This window comes from Pongo abelii, chromosome 9 (genome assembly GCF_028885655.2).
Source record: "Pongo abelii isolate AG06213 chromosome 9, NHGRI_mPonAbe1-v2.0_pri, whole genome shotgun sequence".
In the NCBI taxonomy this organism is placed as follows: domain Eukaryota; kingdom Metazoa; phylum Chordata; class Mammalia; order Primates; family Hominidae; genus Pongo; species Pongo abelii.
Genome location: NC_071994.2, coordinates 96,973,243 through 96,993,786, shown reverse-complemented (window position 1 = coordinate 96,993,786; position 20,544 = coordinate 96,973,243). Strand labels below are relative to the sequence as shown.

General features: G+C 38.9%; 1 protein-coding gene across 1 annotated transcript in view; it reads right to left on the bottom strand.

Moving 5' to 3' along the window:
* Positions 1 to 20,544, bottom strand: part of HEPHL1 (hephaestin like 1) — a 93,515-nt gene that overhangs the window by 35,125 nt on the left and 37,846 nt on the right. The window contains exons 5-10 of the mRNA XM_024255657.2: positions 18,249 to 18,503; positions 15,487 to 15,655; positions 12,864 to 13,003; positions 12,590 to 12,721; positions 10,642 to 10,853; positions 2,584 to 2,734 (exon numbers count right to left, since the gene is read on the bottom strand). Of these exons, the coding sequence (XP_024111425.2) occupies positions 2,584 to 2,734; positions 10,642 to 10,853; positions 12,590 to 12,721; positions 12,864 to 13,003; positions 15,487 to 15,655; positions 18,249 to 18,503 (1,059 nt within the window). The remainder of the gene's footprint in view (positions 1 to 2,583; positions 2,735 to 10,641; positions 10,854 to 12,589; positions 12,722 to 12,863; positions 13,004 to 15,486; positions 15,656 to 18,248; positions 18,504 to 20,544) is intronic.

The following is a 20,544-nucleotide window of genomic DNA, read 5'->3' as shown; positions in this document are numbered from 1 at the left end:
TAACAGCAATGTCTGACTGGTGAATGCACATAATTGTGTCTCATGCTTGATGTCTCTTGGAGAAATAAATATTTCTACCCCCCTCCTGCTCTCTACTAAGCCTATAGTAGGAAGGAACTATTATCATGCACATGAGTGACCTTGTGTTATAATCCCATTGTCAAATAAAATTACTTTTTGTTATGTTGGTGCAAAAGTGATTGCAGTTTTTGCCATTGAAAGTAATTGCAAAAACCGCAATTACTTTTGTACTATCCTAATATTTCTGTGTCTGCAAAACCAGTGGTGCTTGGTAATTGTACTCAGATCTGGGATTATTAGTAGAAATTCCAAGAAATTCTGGCACTTCTGAGAAGGACACCACATTTTTTGGAAAAAAAAAAACTTTGATAATGTCTTTGCAAATAAATGATCTAAATCTTGTCCATCAAATGTTAATGAGATCTGAGTATAAATCAAGATGCTAATAAATTCAGTCCTTGGCTGGCTGGTAGAGAATCTTCTCTTGCCTTGGAATGCTTGTTTAAAGCCTCTCTTTCTACAACATTCACTCATCCATTCTTTCTTTCAATAAACATGTTTTGAATACAGACTATATAATAAACACAACACAAAGCATTGTGTACCATGTCAGGCCCTTTCTTTTTGGCTTTGTTGCTCTCTTCCTTCCACTCCCTGTAAGCAAGACTGAAGGTAGAACTTAGTTTATAATTAATGTGACATTTGAATTAAGATGCATTATTTGCCTTGAACTTTGTTTTAACAATGATATATCCTGTATTTATTTATTTATTTATTTATTTATTTATTGAAAGAGAGAGAGGGTCTTACCCTGTTGCCCAGGCTGGAGTGCAGTGGAGCCATTATGCTTACTTCAGCCTCAACCTCCCAGGCTCAAGAGATCCTCCTACCTCCTACCTTAGCCTCCTGAGTAGCAGCTGGGACTACAGATGCACACCACCATACCTGGCGAATTTTGTATTTTCTGTAGAGATGGGGTCTCACTATGTTGCCCAGGCTGGTCTCGAACTCCTGGATGCAAGTGATCCTCCCACCTTGACCTTCCAAAGTGCTGGGATTACAGGCACGAGCCACTGTGCCTGGACTATAGATTGTATTTCTAAATATGAAAGTAGTTTCACATTCACCCACAGCCAAAGTAGGGTGGGGCTGGATTTGAGGTAGTTAATTCAGTTGTTTATTATCTTTTTAAATGAAGACCGACCTCTTTGATGATAAATTTCTTTTACAATTTAGTTTCTCCACCAAGAAACTGCTATATTTCCTTATTTCTACCTTAATTTTCCCTTTATATTGTCTACTAAGAAGTTTGGAAACAATATTCATATTCAGTTACAGCAAAACCTTTTGTAGAAGATGACACTGAAAATGCACTACTCCGTGCTTTCCATTGGCACAAGAGGGGACTCTGTTGGAAATGAGCATCTGGGACCATAGGGTCTGTGACCTGGTTGCCATGGGGCACTTGTAACCTTGGACTATTTTGTACTTCCATGCAAGGAAGGGAGGTTAAGGGCTATTTTGTTATTCTTCCATAATGCTTTAAAAGGCAATAAATAGATTTTATGCTGGGTCCTAAAACAAGCAGGTTAGCACCTGTTGTCTTATGTTACTTGCTTCAGGCACTTTTATTGACTGCACACTCTTGCAGGCATTGAGTTACTCTGCTACCTTAGGTAATATGCCTAAGAGTAATGAGCATCCTGTGTTACTCACAAGCAATTAGCAGGTGGTTTGCTATTGTAACACTTGATACAAAGAGACAGGGAGAGAGAATTAAGTAATTCATCTCAAATGAAGATCTGGGATAGGAACAGCTAGTGTTTCACAAATTAACACTCACCAGTCACTCATACTACTTAATTAAATCATTCATACTATTTAATTATAGACACTTTGCTATGTAATGATTATCTCCTATTGTCACTTTGGTTTTCAGACTTAATGTAATTGTGAACCCAAGGGAGAGTAGTTCGTCAGTAATTTTCTACATTCATGATATACTGTGAACTTGGCTAGTTTAAATTTTTTTCTTTTTTTTTTTTTTGGGCGGAGTCTCACTCTGTCGCCCAGGCTGTGCAGTGGCACGATCTTGGCTCACTGCAACCTCCACCTCTGGGTTCAAGCAATTCTCCTGCCTCAGCCTCCTGAGTAGCTGGGAATATAGGCACGCACCACCATGCCCAGCTAAGTTTTGTATTTTTAGTAGAGACGGGGTTTCACCATATTGGCCAGGCTGGTCTCCTGACCTCGTGATCTGCCCACCTCGGCCTCCCAAAGTGCTGGGATTACAGGTGTTAGCCACTGTGCCCGGCCACTAGTTTAAAATTTGTTTTCCTTCATCTAAGTCTGATAAAGTGCTCTAGAAGTATTAAATTTCACATCTCTGAGAGATAGGGAGGTTTCACCATACCATCTGAAGCTGAAGGCATGAAATAACTTACTCATGACCAAGAACAATATCCAAGAAACCAAAATTAATATAATTCAAACACACCAATCATTTTCACTTCTAATGCAAGTCAGCCTTTCTTTTACAGGCGGGAATGTCATTTGTCATACCATGCATTCGGTTGGATTTCACAAACTCTTTATCTTCTTTGTCAATGCTGAAGGGATGCCAGATAAACTTCTGAATGTTTTCATCAAAATATCTGCTCAGATTCTCATCAAAGACTGTGAACAGTAGGTAAAACTCCTTGTCTATTCCTTTCTACAGGGAAGAAAGAAATGAATACATAAAAAGTACAGCTTGGAGGAATTCGCAGAATTGCTTTCCTTCAAAGTTCACACAAAATATTAATAAGTCAGGGCAGATCAACATCAGCCCTAGAGTTCCCAGGTCATTTTTAAATAAGGATACTGAATGTTGCTCTGATGAATTTATTCCCCACCCAGAAAATTTGTCTTTCTCGTTACATCCGTCCTCCAAGGAAATCAGCCCCTGCTTAGAAGGCTTTCTACTCTTTTGGCCTCTGTTGCCAGGCTGGTACTCAAGGACTTTTTCTCCTTACCCTGACCTCCCAGCCCTGGCCCAGCTTCTCTCTCTGACTTCATTTCCCTGTACTCACCTCCTAGCTTGCTCCAGGCACCCTGGCCTTTTGCCCTTCCACGAACACACCAACCTCATTCCTGCCTCAGGGTCTTTCCATGTGTTGTGGAACATAAATTGAAGAACTCCCTTCCTCAGTTCACTCTTCTGCATGTCATTTCCTCAGAGTGGTCTTCCCTAACCACTCTTCTAAACTTATCACCATCTTTTGCCCAGAAACTCACTCACTTTACCCTATTTTATTCTTCATAGCACTTATCTCCACCTGAAACTATTTTATGAAGTTTTTTTTTTACTTTTTCCTACTGCAGTGTGAGTTTCATGAGGGTAGGAACACTTTGGATTCCTCTCTGTACCTGCATCACCAAGAAAAATGCCTGGAAAAGCAGGCATTGAGTATACATTTTTGAGTGAAATAATGAATTCATATAACTGATGAGACTTAGCTAAATTATGTTAAATTGAGTGGATAGTGAGGGGACAGTGGATATGACTTCCCACAGCATATATTCCTAATCAGTCTATTTGAGCCTATCTGATCACACAGCATCACAGATCACTGCAATATGCTTTCCTTTAGAACTGACCCAGAGAGATGACTATGTTTTCTTTTCTTTTTAATTTAATTTAAAATTTTGGGATACAGGTATAGGCTGTGCAGATTTGTTACATAGGTAAACATGTGCCATGGTGGTTTGCTGCACCTATCAACCTATCACCTAGGTATTAAGTACAGCATGCATTAGCTATTTATCTTGATGCTCTTCCTCCCTCCACCCCTACCACCACAAGCCCCAGTGTGTGTTGTTCCCCTCCCTGTGTCCATGTGTTCTCATTGTTCACCTCCCACTTATAAGTGAGAACATGTGTTGTTTGGTTTCCTGTTCCTGCATTAGTTTGCTGAGGATATTGGCTTCAAGTGCCATCCATGTCCCTGCAAAGGACATGATCTCATTCCTTTTTATGGCTGCGTAGTATTCCATGGTGTACGTTTACCACAATTTGTTTATCCAGCCTGTCAAGAGACATGGGCTTTTCAGTTGATTCCATGTCTTTGCTATTGTGAATAGTGCTGCAATGAACACATACGTGCATGTATCTTTGTAATAGAATGATTTATATTCCTTTTGGTGTATGCCCAGTAATGGAACTGCTGGGTCAAATGGTATTTCTGGTTCTAGGTCTTTGAGGAATCACCATACTGTCTTCCACAATGGTTGAACTAATTTACATTCCCACCAACAGTGTAAAAGAGTTCCTATTTCTCCACAGCCTTGCCAGCATCTGCCATTTCTCAACATTTTAATAATTGTCATTCTGAATAGCGTGAGATGGTATCTCATTGTGGTTTTCGTTTGCATTTCTCTAATGATCAGTTAAGTTGAGCTTCTTTTCATAGGTTTATTGGCTGCATAGATGTCTTCTTTTGAGAAGTGTCTGTTCATGTCTTTTGCCCACTTTTTAATGGTTTTTTTTTCTTGTAAATTTGTTTAAGTTCCTTGTAGATTCTGGATATTAGACCTTCGTCAGATGGATAGATTGCAAAGATGTCCTCCCACTCTCCAGGTTGTCTGTTCACTCTGATGATAGTTTATTTTGCTGTGCAGAAGCTCTTTAATTAGAACCTATTTGTCACGCTTTGCTTTTGTTGCAATTGCTTTTGACATTTTCATCATGAAATCTTTGCCTATGCCTATGGCCTGAATGGTATTGCCTAGATTTTCTTCTAGGGTTTTTATAGTTTTGGGTATTACATATAAGTCTTTAATCCATCTTGAGTTAATTTTTGTATAAGGTGTAAGGAAGGGGGTCCGGTTTCAATTTTCTGCATATGGCTAGCCAGTTCTCCCAGCATCACTTATTAAATAGGGAATCCTTTCCCCATTGTTTGTTTTTGTCAGGTTTGTCAAAGATCAGATGGTTGTAGTGTGCTGTCTTATTTCTGAGTTCTCTATTTTGTTCAATTGCTCTATGTGTCTGACTTTGTATCAGTACAATGCTGTTTTGGTTACTGTAGCCTTGTTGTATAGTTTGAAGTCGGGTAGTATGATGCTTCGTTTGCTTAGGACTGCCTTGGCTATATGGGCTCCTTTTTGGTTCCATATGAACTTTAAAGTTGTTGTTTCTAATTCTGTGAAGAATGGAGGTGACTATCCTTTCTATCCCTCAATGCTTTCCTGTCTCTAACATGCTCCCCACCCAAACCACCTTCATCCTGCTGCATGCTCTGGAGGGACCCTCAGCAATGTCATCTGACCATATCTCTCTCCTTATGTTGGACAATACAGTCTCATCCAATGGTATTCTGGTTCCTGCCTACCTGTTCAGCCTCATCTCTTGACTCTTTCCTCCTGGCACTTTGAAGCAAGGCCAAGCTCCTTGTCACCCTCTGCACTTGCTGTGTTCTGCATCCCTCTGTCCTTCGTGCACATATTCCCTCAGCTTTGATAGTTTGCCACTCTTTTCTCTTGCAAACCACTAAGCAACCTCATGGTTCTGCTTAGTTGCCCACTTCTGTGATGCTTTCCTAACTCCTCATCAACGATGTGAGTACTACTTGCTCCTACTATCCCTTATATATAGTTATTTCCTTAATTCCATGATGCTTTAGAAGGCAGTGGTATAAGAGCATGAGCTACAGAAGGAAACAATGAAGACCTGAAAGTTTTCAGAATAAAATATTAAAAATTGGAAGAACGTAAAGGATCAAAATATATTTTAAAAGATTATGGGCTATGTGAACAGAAAAACCTAGGTTCTAATGCTATTCTTCTGTTCACCCACTGTGAAGCCTGGAGCAAGTGATTTATCCTCTCTAAGCCTTAATTCCCTCACTTGCAAACTGAGGGTAATAGTAGTCCCCACATCATGTTTTTTGTGAAGATTAAATGAGATGACTTAGCTAAAGCACTCAATACAACAACTGACAAATATTAAGTACTCAGTGCTGTTATTATTAGGTGTGACTGCAATCATCCATAGTACAAGAATGAACAGTTGAAAGGAGTTGCATTGAAGAACCTCATTGCTTGACAGGTATTTGGAGGGTAACTGGGTTTAATGAGGGTGGGAAATTAGCCCAAGAAAACGTTAGAAATTAGCCCAAGAAAACCCTGAGTGATGGTGAATTTATGAATAACTTAACTGGGCCACAGTGTGCCCAGATTTTTGCCCACACATTATCCTGGGTGTTTCTGGAAGGATGTTTTTGGATGAGATTAACAATTCAATCAGTAGACTGAATAAAACTGATTGTAATTCCCGACATGAGTGTACCCCATCCAATTGGTTGAAGGCCTGAATAGAAAGAACCAAAAGGCTCACCTTCCTCTAAATAAGAGGGAATTTCTCCCACCCAACTGTCCTTGAACTAGGACATTGGCTTCTTTTTGCCTTCATGCTTAAACTAAAATGTTGGCTCTTCCTGGTTCTCAAGCCTGTCAGCTTTCTAACTGTAGCCACCCCATTTGCTCTCCTGGGTCTTCTGCCTGTTGACTCAGCCTGCAGGTGCTGAGACTTATCAGTCTCCATAATCATATGAGCCAATTCCTCATAATAAATATCTCTCTGTGTGTCTCTTTCTCCATATATATATATATGGAACATCTGAGTAGTGGCTGGTGTCTGCAGCACACAGCTATTTTGTGAAAAGTATATGTTAGTACATAGTAGGCTCCCACAGCAGCAGGGAAGAAAGGTGAGAGGTCTAAACCATAATCCATCACACAACTCTGAGTATTGAAATGTGGATAAGGAAAATGAGTGTTGTAAATGAGGTTGCACTGGAATTTTCAGTGTCTGTTTGCAGGCCACACAATGTTTAAGATGTGTGTAATATGGCATTTTCTGCTAACTAAACTTCTTAACCTTGGGGATAAGAGTACTTACCCTGTATTGCATTTATCCAACCAGAAATATTTGTTGAATGTCAACAATGTGCCACGCATTGTTCTAGGAAAGGAAGATAAGATAGACAAGGTCCTTGCTCCATTGCATTTATCTTCTTGTAGGAGGAAACATACTACACACGTAAGCAAATAAATAAACAAGGAAACTGTCTTATGGTGGTAAGTGATAGTAAAATCAGGTGATATAAAAGAGAGTGACTTTAGCCTGGTGATCAGAGAAGGCTTCTCTGAGGAGTAACAAGAAGAACTAGCCATGCAAAGGTCAGGGGATGACATTCCAGGCATAAGGAGCCTAGTACAGAGGCCCGAAGCCAAAGACAAGCTTGGCCTGTGAGAGGAACAGAATGTGGATGGATCATAAGTGGGCATGAGGGAGCGTGGTGCCCACTTGTGGGAACAAGAGGCTGGGGCATGTCTAAATAGTGTTGATTTTTGTTTTAAGTGTGATAGGAAACCACTGGAAGTGTTGAACAGGAAAGTGACTCGATCTCATTTTCACTTTAGAAAAGTCATGCCTGGTGCCCTGTGATAAAATTAATCATGGGGAGGGTGACTATAGTCACCTTAATTGTACATTTGAAAATAACTAAAAGAATATAAATGGATTGTTTGTAACACAAAGGATAAATGCTTGAGGGGATGAATACCCCATTCTCCATGATGTGGTTATTATGCATTGCATGCCTGTACCAAAACATCTCGTGTACTCCATAAATATATACACGTTCTATGTACCCACAAAAATTAAAAATAAAAAAAAATTTAAAGAAATTAATCATGGGGGAAAGAGGAGACAGCTCAATGCAATGCCTGATCCTAGATCAGACCCAGGACCAGGAAAAACATGTTTTTCTTTTGCTATAAAGAACATCAATGAGACAATCAGCAAAATTTTAAAATGTATGTAGATTTGATAATGTCAAGGTTAATTTTCTGACTCAGATAATTTTACTTTGTTTATGTCAGAGAGGGTCCTTGTTTTTAGGAAACACACACTGAAAGACATTGTGTCTACAACCTACTCTCAAACAGTTCAGAAAAAAAACCCATAAAAACAAAAAGAGATAATAATAAAGCAAATGAGATCAAATGTTGATGAATCTGGGTGAAGGGTATATGAGGATTCTTTGTAAATTTTTTCTACTTTTTCATAAGTCAGATTATTTCCAAAAAAGTGTGAGATCTATAGAGAGGTGGATTCAAAGACAGAAACAGAATGGGAGTAGGGAGTTTGACTGAATGGTTATTGTGGAGGACTAGGGGTGTTAGTAAATGACATTCTGTACCTGACCATTCACCACTGGGAGAATTTATGACAATTTACTGGAAAGAGATGCAAACACTTATTTCCATTTTCATCTCTCCACCTGCCTAGAAGAGGACTGACCATTTTGCTTATAGAGGGCCTGGCACATAGTAGGTATTTCATAAGTAACTCTTGAATTGAACATACCTTTCCATCTGGGCAAATGGTTTTCTCTGTCAGCCAAGTTATGGGTTTGGATGTTTCAGGGTACTTTTTTTTTTCATGAATTTTGTGTAAGTGGACTGACCATGAATAGTATTTGGCTTAGGCAACAATTCCCACAGACTATGAGGTGCTTGTAGCAAACCTCAAAGGTACAATTAAACGGACACAACGGGGGCAAAATTAGAACTACCTTTCAAACATTTTCTGGCACTTAATCTCCTTGGCTTAGGTATTTAGCTGCGAGGAAGCAAGAGGATGCATTGGAAAAAGGACAAAGTTAGATGTTCAAGGTCCTGTGTTTTACTGCCAACTTTCACTACTTACTAGGTGTATTTCCTGGAATTCCACTCAATGTCTCTGAGCCTTAGTTTCTTCAGCTTTAAAATATGGATAATCATTCTGCTTTGCCTTGTGTGCTTGTTGAGGCACAGCATAAACATTCAGTCTTATAACACATGCAATAGACATTTCCGGGATTGTTCCTTCATGCAGAGAAAGGAAAATCCAAATAGGATCAAGATATTTTGTTTTTTAAATCTGGAAATTCCTTTGAGTCCAGAAGTGGAGCCACACAATGCCAAAAATTATAAAATATACCATTTAAATAAATGTCCTTGCTATTTCTGATTGGTAAAATAGATGGTTAAATGACTATTTTTCTCTTTTCATTAATATGTTTAATATCATGTAGACGTAGCTTGAAAGGCTGTGCTTCCACGTATGTTTATTGCAGCATTTTTCACAATAGCAAAGACTTGGAACCAACCCAAATGTCCAACAATGATAGACTGGATTAAGAAAATGTGGCACATATACACCATGGAATACTATGCAGCCATAAAAAATGATGAGTTCATGTCCTTTGTAGGGACATGGATGAAATTGGAAATCATCATTCTCAGTAAACTATCGCAAGAACAAAAAACCAAACACCGCATATTCTCACTCATAGTTGGGAATTGAACAATGAGAACACATGGACACAGGAAGGGGAACATCACACTTCGGGGACTGTTGTGGGGTGGGGGGAGGGGGGAGGGATAGCATTGGGAGATATACCTAATGCTAGATGACGAGTTGGTGGGTGCAGCGCACCAGCATGGCACATGTATACATATGTAACTTACCTGCATGTTGCGCACATGTACCATAGAGCCTAAAGTATAATAATGATAATAATAATAATAATAATAAAGAAAAAAAAAGAAAATTTAAAACATACACACACGTCCACTGATCTTAACACAGATGGTTTGAGAAATACTGTTTTACAAAATTAGTATTCTATGATATATTCAATGTAAAAATAAAATAAGAATGGGTTAATTAAGAATAAGTATGGGAATGAAAGTCAGTACAAAGGAAGGCATTTTTAAGTTTCATAATCCAAAATAAGTGGTATATTCCTGAGGCTGAAAAAGCACATCAATGTATGAAAGGCATTCTCTGCAGCCATATCTTGGAACTCTAAGGTTTGAAAAGAGCTTTTAGGCTGCAAGACCAATATCCACCAGCTTATTTTCCCAGCATAATTCCTGGCATTTAATATTCAATAATTATTAGTTTGAATAAACTTGTTATCCGGAAAAAAAAAAAAAAAAAAAAAAAGAAAGGCTGTGCTTCGCTACACTAATCAGTTGAACAATTCAAATCTCTAAGTTGGGACTTGCAAGAAGTTATCTAAATGCTTTCTTGTTCCTTCAGCCATAGTGATTAACTTTCATTTTACAGTTGTGGGTCACAGTGGTTCTCAACGTTGGCTGCACATTAGAATCATCTGGAGATTCTGATTTAATTAGTCTGTAGTATCTGAATAATGGATGTTTAAATGGTCCCCAAGTAATTTTGATTTGAGAAACCTTGTCCAAGAAGAATAATTCCAATTAGCATTGCATGTGGATCTCTAAAGACTCTGTAATAAAAGCAGCACGCAGAAAAAGAAGCCTGCCAAATCCTAACCACAACAAGCAGAGATTCTAGGTTCCTGAGTGGGCATTTGTAACTGTAAATTTAGATCTTACATTTTCACCAGAAAATAAAATAAAATCTCCATTATGTAGAAGTCTACTTCAAGAGGAAGAAAGACAAATCACTTTTTGTAACTGACTATTCCTGTCTCATCTCTGGCTCTGCTGCGGATCTCTCCCACATACAACCCTGAGAAGAACTGGTGACACTCAATGGCCTACCTGTGTCCCATCAGCATTGAGGATGCCCTTTTTACAGACTAGCAAAGGCCCTACCAGGCCAGAGCTGGTGTCCTTAATTGGATCAACTGCTGAGAAGTAAAGATAGGTCAGACAGGGAGGATCACCAGCAGTTGGGCTTACGCTCTCAGGCACTGTCCACTTGTATGTGAAGGTTTCACCTGGTTTCACATGCGCCCCTGGTTTCACAAATCCTGAGGATATAAACAAAACAATTATTCAAAGCAACAGGCAAGAACATTACATTGGTCAGACTGGGTCTTCCCGCCCTGGGTGCCTCCCTCTGATGATGAAGAATTTTGTACCAGGAGAGTGGTTTTCTCTTATGTATCCTACCAGAAGAGGCCACTGCCACAATCTGCTGGCTTATGAGATAAAAGTTTAAATCACAGGATTATCTTCTTCATAAATCCCATACAATTTCTTACTCAAATGCCAGCCTTAGCAAATATTAAAAGACTGATAGTGGCCCATTCAACAGTTAAGTGAAAATTCATAAAATATCATTGGAATGCTTTCTATGTAGAATATATTACACTTGGTCTTGCAGAAGATACCCAAAAGAATTAAGCAAGAAACCTATCTTTAAAGAGTTTGAAATATAGGAGACTGAACTCGGAAATCATCCAGATAACTACAAGATAGAGGAGTTTAGTGAATGCCCAAGGTTACAACGTTGATAAATAGCAAATCTGGGATTCAAACTCAGTTTTTGTCTGATTCCAAAGACTGTGCACTTAACCCTTACACCGTACTGCCAAAAAACACATTGAATCTTTCCTACTAGACAAGGCCAGAGGCTCACTCTGCATTTTATCCAGTGCTCTGCAAAAAGGTGCCCAGTATGTTTGCTGAGTTAACAAATATTTTGTCTGTTCTAGTGTTCTTTCTGCACACACAAACACACAGTCATTCTGAGCATTTTTTTCTTTTATTTTTTTAAGAGACAAGGTCTTGCTATGTCACCCAGGCTGGAGTACAGTGGCATGATTATAACTGTAATCTTGAATTCCCTCAAGAGATCCTCTTGCCTCAGCCTTCCAAATTGCTGGGCTTACAGGCATGACCCACTGCACCTAGCCATTTTGAGTATTTTGACCAAAGAGGAGAGGACGGTTATAGGAATTGTTACCACAGCAAGAGAGGGTGAGGATGGGTCCAGGGAGAGGGAATTCTCTTCCATTCCTTTCTCCTCCGTCCCCTCACCATCACCACAAAATCTATTCTCAACTGGGACTGGCATCACACTCGAGTTGAAGAGTATCCCAGGAAGCCAGGGTGTCTGATGCAGTAATAGGGATGAGTGCCAAGGAACTAGAAGTTTCCCAAGAGCAGTATCATGAATGGATTAGAGTTCCCACAGCCACTGGGCAGCAGCTACCCTTCTTACATTTAGAGAACCTGTGCCATGTACTCTGTGATGGGGAGAGGCCATATCAGATGATAAGCACACATTACTGTTTTTTATAAATATATTTGTTGATTTGATACAGAGCAAAGACCATGTGTAAGATTTTGATGTCAACAAACCATTAGAAATCAAATTTTCCCTTCAGCCTTCACCTGCAGAATCCTATGCAACCTGCAACTGAAAAGCTCTCCATCTTAGAGAAAAAGAAGTGATTGTGAAAGCAGCTCACTTTTGAAATTTACTATATTACTGAGAAAAAAAGAAAGAAATGAACATTTCCTAAGAACCTACCATGGGCCAGACCTTGTCCTAAATTCTCTCCGTCCCTTTCCAAAGCCCTGTGAGGTGAGTATTGTTATCTGCATTTGACAGGAGAGAATCAGGTTCAGAAAGTTTAAGTGATTGCCGAAGCTCTCAGGACAGGTAATGGAAGGGACCAGGATTTGAACCAGGACTGTTTATTTCTAAGTGCTTTGCTCACCCGTCCTGTTTCCTCCCTAAGCCCAGAGTGAGACTTACCATCTAGGTTTGGGGCTGCATCAGATGCTTTGTCATAGATCACGCCATGGGGTAAAATGCTATAGACCTTGTCGGCTTTGTTGGCAAAGGTCACTAACAGGGTATCACCCACCTCTGCCTTGATGACTGGGCCTGAAAAAATATCCAGAAGAAGAGAGAGAAGAGAATGAAAAGAGTCAGGAAGAAGTAGAGCAGAAGAGTCATTCTGTGCAGATGTACATGCCCAGCTAAAGCATCCCCTGGGTTCAATGCATGGGGGATGGTTTTACTGTACCAAGAATTCCAAGATGGGCTTCTTCAGCAGAGAGTCTCTTTCTTTTAGTAAAAGTTGCATCAACAAATTCAGTATACCGAACCTTCCAGTATTTTCCTCCTATTCTGTTGTCCCCTTGTGTGAAGTAGAGATCAGAGTCACTGAAAAGACATAGGAACGTGATTGAAGACACTTCTCAACATATCCACCAAATACTTTAATTATGGAACTTCATTCTATCACTTTTAGTCCACTCACCCACCCATCTCCCCAGAAAAGACAGCACAGGCCTCGACAGAGTTCCCAGGAATAGTTAACCAGCCCTAAAAGTCTTCAGAGGCTGGATGATATTCAAGCTCATTTCTCTCAACCATGGTACTTTCTTCCCGAGAGGTCCAGCACTGAACCAGGCACAAGTAAACTCCTTATTTACCAACATTAGAGTTCCAGAATGGTGTTCTACAAAGTAACAAAGAGCTAACTGGTTTCTCTGCAGAATAAGCATCCCTCTCTCTCTTGCTGATATTAATATGAATATTCTCTGCATCTAGTAAGCTCTTTGATATCTGGCATTATTAAGGAATGGAGTGTCTAGTTAATCAATAGTGTAATTATTGGAGAGCTACCATATAAACCATATGCATGAAATGCAAAATTTCCAAATCGTGAATATGATAATATAAATTCTGACTAATACTGTCTCTATACTATCTTATTTCCATCAATGGTACCATCATTCTTGCAGCCACATAGATTTTCTTTTTCTGCTTCATTCCCTTAAGTCATTCATCCTTACTTTGTAAAATTTTTTGGCACTCTTCCTTTCCTACTCTCCTTGTACATCTTTTCTTTTCCTTTCTTCCCACTACCACGACCCCAGTTCATGCCCTAATCACACTGGGTGGAGCCCATTATATGAATCTCTGAACTGCATCCTCTATCTGATACTGGCTCATTCACTTTTCTTCTTAGCATAGACACACAACTATTAGATTGGTGCAAAAGTAAGCCATAATGGTCATAATGGCCAAGACCGTGATTACAAATTACTTTCAATGGCCAAGACTGTGCTTATTTTTTCACTTAATACAACATTAATCTCCAAAATGGTGATTGTTATTGTTATTTACCTGCTCCAAAATCTTCAATTGCTTCCAATTGCCAATCAAATAATGTTCAAAAAGATTAAAGGACCTCTGCAATTGATATCCCGTTTACCCCAATTCTCTATTTCTCTATGCAAATATCCATTCTTCTATGCAAATTGTTACTGCAGTCTCATCTGTTCATTCCTCCCATGCCATAGGTGCTTTGCATCAACCCCTCCATCTAAAATTCCTCTCTTCCCTATTCAGTTAAATAAATTCTATCACTCCTTAGATTTTGCTTAAGTCTCACTTCCTCTATAATGTGTTCCCTGGCTAGCTTAGCTCTCTCTGAACATCCAGATAACTCACTACCAGGACAACTCACCTCACTCTTATTTGTAACTTGCAGTTACTTCTCTACTCTTGTGAACCCAGCTTCTTCCTCTGCTTTTTATTGCTTTAGATATCCTTGCATCCCTCATGTCATCTTGCACGTTGTGCTTTCATATATCACATTAAATGCTGATTGAATATAGTTTAATCTTTCCTATTTCAGAAGGCACTTCAGAATTCTAGAAGGCCCCTAAGAAAACTTTGAATGCTAATTCTCATTATTCTGTTTATGGAGAAATACTAGTCAATAGAGAATGTTGACATCAGAGTCTTTCACATATGGTTCACACAAATTCTTTAGGCAGCGTTCAAGTGCATCAGTTTGGTGGAATAATGAGTGACTGTATGAATGAATAAATGAATGAATGAATAAAATGTACAATTAAAGAAACAAATGATGTTTTACTGATCACAAAAACAATTTTTAAAACATTCCCTTAAATATAAAAAAGTATTCTTGATATCACACTGTACATTTTTTAATACTTCACAGACATCTTTGCATATGGTTATATACTAACAAGTCACAGGAGTCCAGATCCACCTAATAAATTGCTAGATTCAATTTTTTAAATAGTATATTCTATGGGAGTGCAGAGAGAACATAATTCATTTAAATCAGGAGTCAAAGGTTTTACTTCAGAGGTGACATTAGAGTAAGGCTTTGAAAGAAAAATGGCATTTTACTGAATAGAAAGGAAAATAATATTTGTAGGACATAAAGGGGACATAACTTAAATCAGGATATCCTTGAACCAAAAAGGGTAACCCTCTTAGGCCAGGTCATCTCCATCTCCTGTCATTCCCTCTTCAAGACTGTCTGCTCCATATGTGTAAAGGCCTTACTGTATTCTTTGTCAGCTTAGTATTTCTAATGGCACTTTGCACTATAGTTTGCACATAGTACCTACTCAAGAAATGTTTGATCAACGAATGAATGATCCAGTGTTTTGATTTAGCCGGCAAGTCACAAAACAAGAAATATTCTACCAGTTCTCAGCAGTGCTTTTGCAGTATTAAGAACACCTTAAGCAGCAACATTATGCCATCTATGCAGTACGAGCTCATCAGAGCAGTGGTTGGAATACAAATTAGATTACTGAGAAAGTCTAACACATGCTTCTCTGATGAGAGGCTTAGAAACACCAACAAATGGTACTTACCTGCCAGAGGCATTTAGAGGAAGACCACTGAATTTGTTATAGCCTTGAGGAGCATAATCCCAAAGAATTTTTTCAGCTGCTATAAAGTAGCGCCTCTGTTGACCCTTCATCTTGGGGTAGAAAATATCACTTTTGCAGTTATCAACATTGTATTGCCCCAGCATACCAGCTGCAGAACAGAGGAAAACCATGAGCTGAGGCATAAATGATCACAAAAGGAATCATACAGGAAAAGACTGTTATATTTGACTCTTGAACATTTAGACTTCTGTACAGAAAATTGGACCATAAAGAAAGCTTTTTTAAAAAGGATAAATGGCAACAGGAGGGATATTTGTGACACATATGACAAAAGATTAATACGTAAATCACTTTTACAGATAAAGATGAAAACAAGTAAATCTCCAATAGAAAATGAGCAAGGAACAGAAATAGTTTATTCACAAAATAAATAATATTGGCCAATAAACAAATGAAAAAAAGGTTCAACCTTAACAGTACTCAAATAGTACTCAAACCTTAACGGTAATCAAATGATACTATTGTTCATTGATCAGATTAGTAAAGATTAGAAAGACTAATAATTCTCAGTGTCAGTAGATGAATGGGGAAAGAGCCATACTCATACACTTCGAGTAGAAGAATAACGATTTCCAAAAGAGAATGTGGCAATGTATGTCCATAGCTTTTTTAAAAAAATCAAACTCTTTGACCCAGAAATTCTAAATCTAGGAGTTTTTCTAAGAAAATGTTCAGACAAAAGTGCAAACATCTATAAATAATAGTCATCAGTACTGTTTATAATAGCAAAAAAATTGGTTGGAAACATAAGCATTAAGCAATAGAGTATTGATTAAGCAAGTTGTAATCTCCTTATAATGGACACTGGAAGTATTAACCATGATGAAGTAAGCTCTATATTCACTGACATGAAAATGTGTTTCTGATATATTTGTAAATGAGAAAAGTTAGCTACAGTGCGGCATTAATAGACTGATTTCATTTTATAAAATACATATATATTTACTTATTAAGAAATAGAAAATAGGGAAGATATTCACCAAAATGTGAATATAAAATATTAGTATTATGGAACTACTGATTTTAAAACCAATTTATAGGGGCCAGATCCAGTGGCTCATGCCTATAATCCCAGCACTTTGAAAGGCTAAGGTGGGAGGATTGCTTGGGCCCAGGAGTTTGAGACCAGCCTGGGCAACATAGCGAGACCCTGTCTCTATTTGTTAAAAAACCTCCAATTATATGTATTTTCTAATTTTTTTTACAATAACTTTTTTCTGAAGGCACGGACAATTTAGAAATATTGTATTTCAGGGAACGTATAAATACCAGCTTATGTCCACAACTATTGGGCTAATTTAGCAATCTTACTAGTCTCAAATGGCTGCTAATATCTTGATTTTAAATCTACAGTTTCTTTCCAGATTTAACAGCATAAGACTCTTTGAGAATAGAAACCTTCTCTTTTGTTTTCCCAGAAGAGCATCTAGTACATATTAACTGATTAATTTTTCAGTTGAATGTAATTGGGATACTGCAGTTGACTAATGCTATGATTCACTGTGGAAGGTGGACAGGAACGACAATGTGTTACCAAAGTAGCCCTGAGCAGCTGGATCTTTGCACCTGTTAGTGACTATGGGAAGTTAGTACCCAAATATCAGACATTATTTCTTCTGTGTCTATTCCATTAACATATTTTTTGCTGTCTTGGTTTCATCATCTTAGGGCAGATGTCAAATGCTTCTTAACTAGCATCCAGCGGTCAGAATTCCTCCATCAAGTCCTTCTTGCATGCATACATTTATCTTCTTAAATAACTGCACTGATTATGTCACTAGTGTGCCTAAAGAGCTAAGGATCACACAGCCCCACCTCCTTAGCTTTGCTAAGGGGCCTGATGAGCATCCCCAGGCTCTTCTGTCATCACTTCTCTGTAAGGAACATTATGGTCCAGCTAAGAAAGGACATAGTGTATGATGTCCGAAGAAACCAGGACCAGGTCATTCAACAGGCATTTAAGCCAACAAATGTTTATCATGCACCTGTCATAGGCCGTGAAGGAAGCTATAGGTCAATGGGTTTTGTCTCAATTTGAGGAAGAACATTCCAATAGAGCAGTCCAGAGATGAGATGAGCTGCTATAACTACTCACAAGAGATGTTCAAAACAAAATTGAATAATTCGAGGGGGGATTGGTGCTTATTATCCAGAAAGTCCTTTCCAGTGCTAAAACCTTATTACTCTGCTTACAGTTGCTCAAAGAGAACATGTGTTTTTCCCAGGTTATGTTGCTTCCTCAAAAGTCTTTCTTTCCTTCTTCATCTATTCAGTTCCTACTCATATTTCAAGGCTCATATTAGGAGCCAGCTCCTCAGGAAGCACCCCTGATTGCTCCAGAGTAGTGACTGCAACACTCAAAGAGCATTTATCTCATTCTGCCTTAAATTGTATTCATTTTGTGAATGTCTAACTATGTCTAATGACTATATTATAGATTCCTTGAAGGTCTCATCAATTTTTAATCACTTCCCCACCTTTTTCATACAGAAGTGGTCAATAAATATCTGTTGATAGAATATCAAAGAGATGAGCATTATATTTTCCTGTATATTTATTACCTAATTAAATATAGTACATACAAGACTCTATCTAACAGTAGGCACTGGATGAGCACTAGTGACTGTGTGGTTTGATTGTACCATTCTAAACATATCAACTCTGGTCTTCATCCTTTTTACCTTGTAGGTGGTCGCTGACCTGGCAGGTTATCATCCACTTCCCAGGATTCTCGGCTATCATTTCTGTTGTAAGGAAGGTGGCTGGGAACAGGTTGACGACATCAGTCCGATGCCCTCTGCTGATGAAGGTGTTACCGTAGAAATAGATGGAATGGATGTCTATCTCATTCCCCATTCCAAATAGGTGCCAGGACACAGATTCTCCAACACACATATAAGGCTCAGGGAAGTTTCCGAAGAGGTATCCATTGAGGGCTGGAAACAGAAACACACTAGTGGAAGAGACTCCCCTGCAGAGGCAACTGGGACCAGAAATGTTGGTAATATGGGCTTGAGCATGGCTGGAAAACCAGTGCAGACCATCGGTTGTAAGGTTTTGGTGCAGAAAAACCTGGCTCTTAGAAATATATATTGTCCAAAAGAGAAATGAAATGTTTTTATCGGCCTTTTTTCCAGAGAAAACACTCAATAAAAGTGAAGATCAGCATACACTGAAAACAGCCTCGGAGCTGCTGTGGGAATGCAATAATGAGGTCAGGAGAAAACAGAGTGCTGCTCATATTTACAGGAGGCTCAGTCACCTTCTGTCCTAATCCTTCACTGGCATATCTGCTGTCTCCACCAGATTCTGTGCTCCTTGGAACTAGAAACCCTGTCTTGTTCAACTTAGCAGTTATCAGGACCTAGCAGAAAAACTGGCACATAGTGTCTACTTAATGAAGTGACAAAAGCATGTAGTAAGATGGAAAGAAAAGGAACTGATTAAAAGGGATCTATGAGAACTGTTTTGTTTGTTTGTTTGTTTACTTTAAAAAGCCAAGAGAAAAACAGTTTTTACTACATGTTGCTGGGGCAGAATCTTATTAAGTTTATGGCATAAGTCCAGGACCAAATACTTTAAAACCATCTAAATGGCAGCTGGGACTTGACCAAGTTCAGAAAAGAACTTGATTCAGGGCTTTAAAAAGTCACAACATCCCTTATTAAGTTAGAACTGAGTTAAAAGCAATTGTTGCTGAAATGCCTAATGACTTAGGCAGCACAATTAATTCTAAATTATTTTAGTGAATTTAAATAAATTGATCAATAAATCTTGTACATATTAATTATCTTCCATAGGCTAGATTTTTTTTAATTAAATTTTTTCCTTTACTTGATTAGGTCTCCTTTTCTAGTCTCTCTCTCTTTTTTTTTCTTTTGAGATGGAGTCTCGCTCTGTCACACCCAGGCTGAAGTGCAGTGGCACAATCTCAGCTCACTGCAACCTCTGCCTCCTGGGTTCAAAAGATTCTTGTGCCTCAGCCTCCCCAGTAGCTGAGATTACAGGTGCCCACCACCATGACCAGCTAATTTTTGTATTTTTAGTAGAGAGAGGTTTTGCCATGTTGGCTAGGCTGGTCTTGAACTCCTGGCCTCAAGTGATCCTCCCACCTTGGCCTCCCAAAGTGCTGGGATTACAGGCGTGTGCCACAATACCCCACCCTTTTCCAGTCTTGAAGGATTGTTTGCAAACACACATCTACTTCAGCATACAGGCTAGGGTTTTTTGTTTTTGTTTTTTGAGACAGGGTCTTGCTCTGTCACCCAGGCTGGGGTGCAGTGGCACTTAGTTCACTGCAGCCTCAAACTCCCGGGCTAATGCAATCCTTGACCTCAGCATTACAAGTAGGTGGGACCACAGGCATGTGCCACTATGCCCAGCTGATTTTTTTTGTTGTTTGTTTGAATTTTTTGTAGATAACGGATCTCCCTATGTTGTCCAGGCTGGTTTTGAACTTCTGGCCTCAAGCAATCCTCCCACACCTGCTTCTCAAAGTGCTGGGATTATAGGCATGAGCCATTGTGCCTGGACAGGCTTCTTTGTATGATACATGTAATCTATGTTTGCTTATGTAATTCATTTCATTTTGTTGGACATTTTCACTTCAAAAGAATAAATACAGAGTAAGAGGAATTATTTGGGCAGGTGAGTCTTAAATAATCACAATTAGTAGTTTTCTGCAATATTTGAGATCATCACTCCCATTTTGTAAAGGATATGCATTACAACTGGTCACAGCAATGATTTGAATTTACATCTTCATTGACTCCATCCTTCATTGTTTTCTCTGCCTCCCTGCCTTCCCCTTTCTTTCTCTCCCTTACTTCCTGTCCTGGTAAAATATTTTCCAAGAATCACTACACACAAGGTTGCCAAAATACCACTAGAAGGAAAAGAGAAGGCATGCAATACAATGGAAATAGCGTACTGACAATCATGCCTTGATGTGCCTAGGAATCAAACACGGCCAAATTT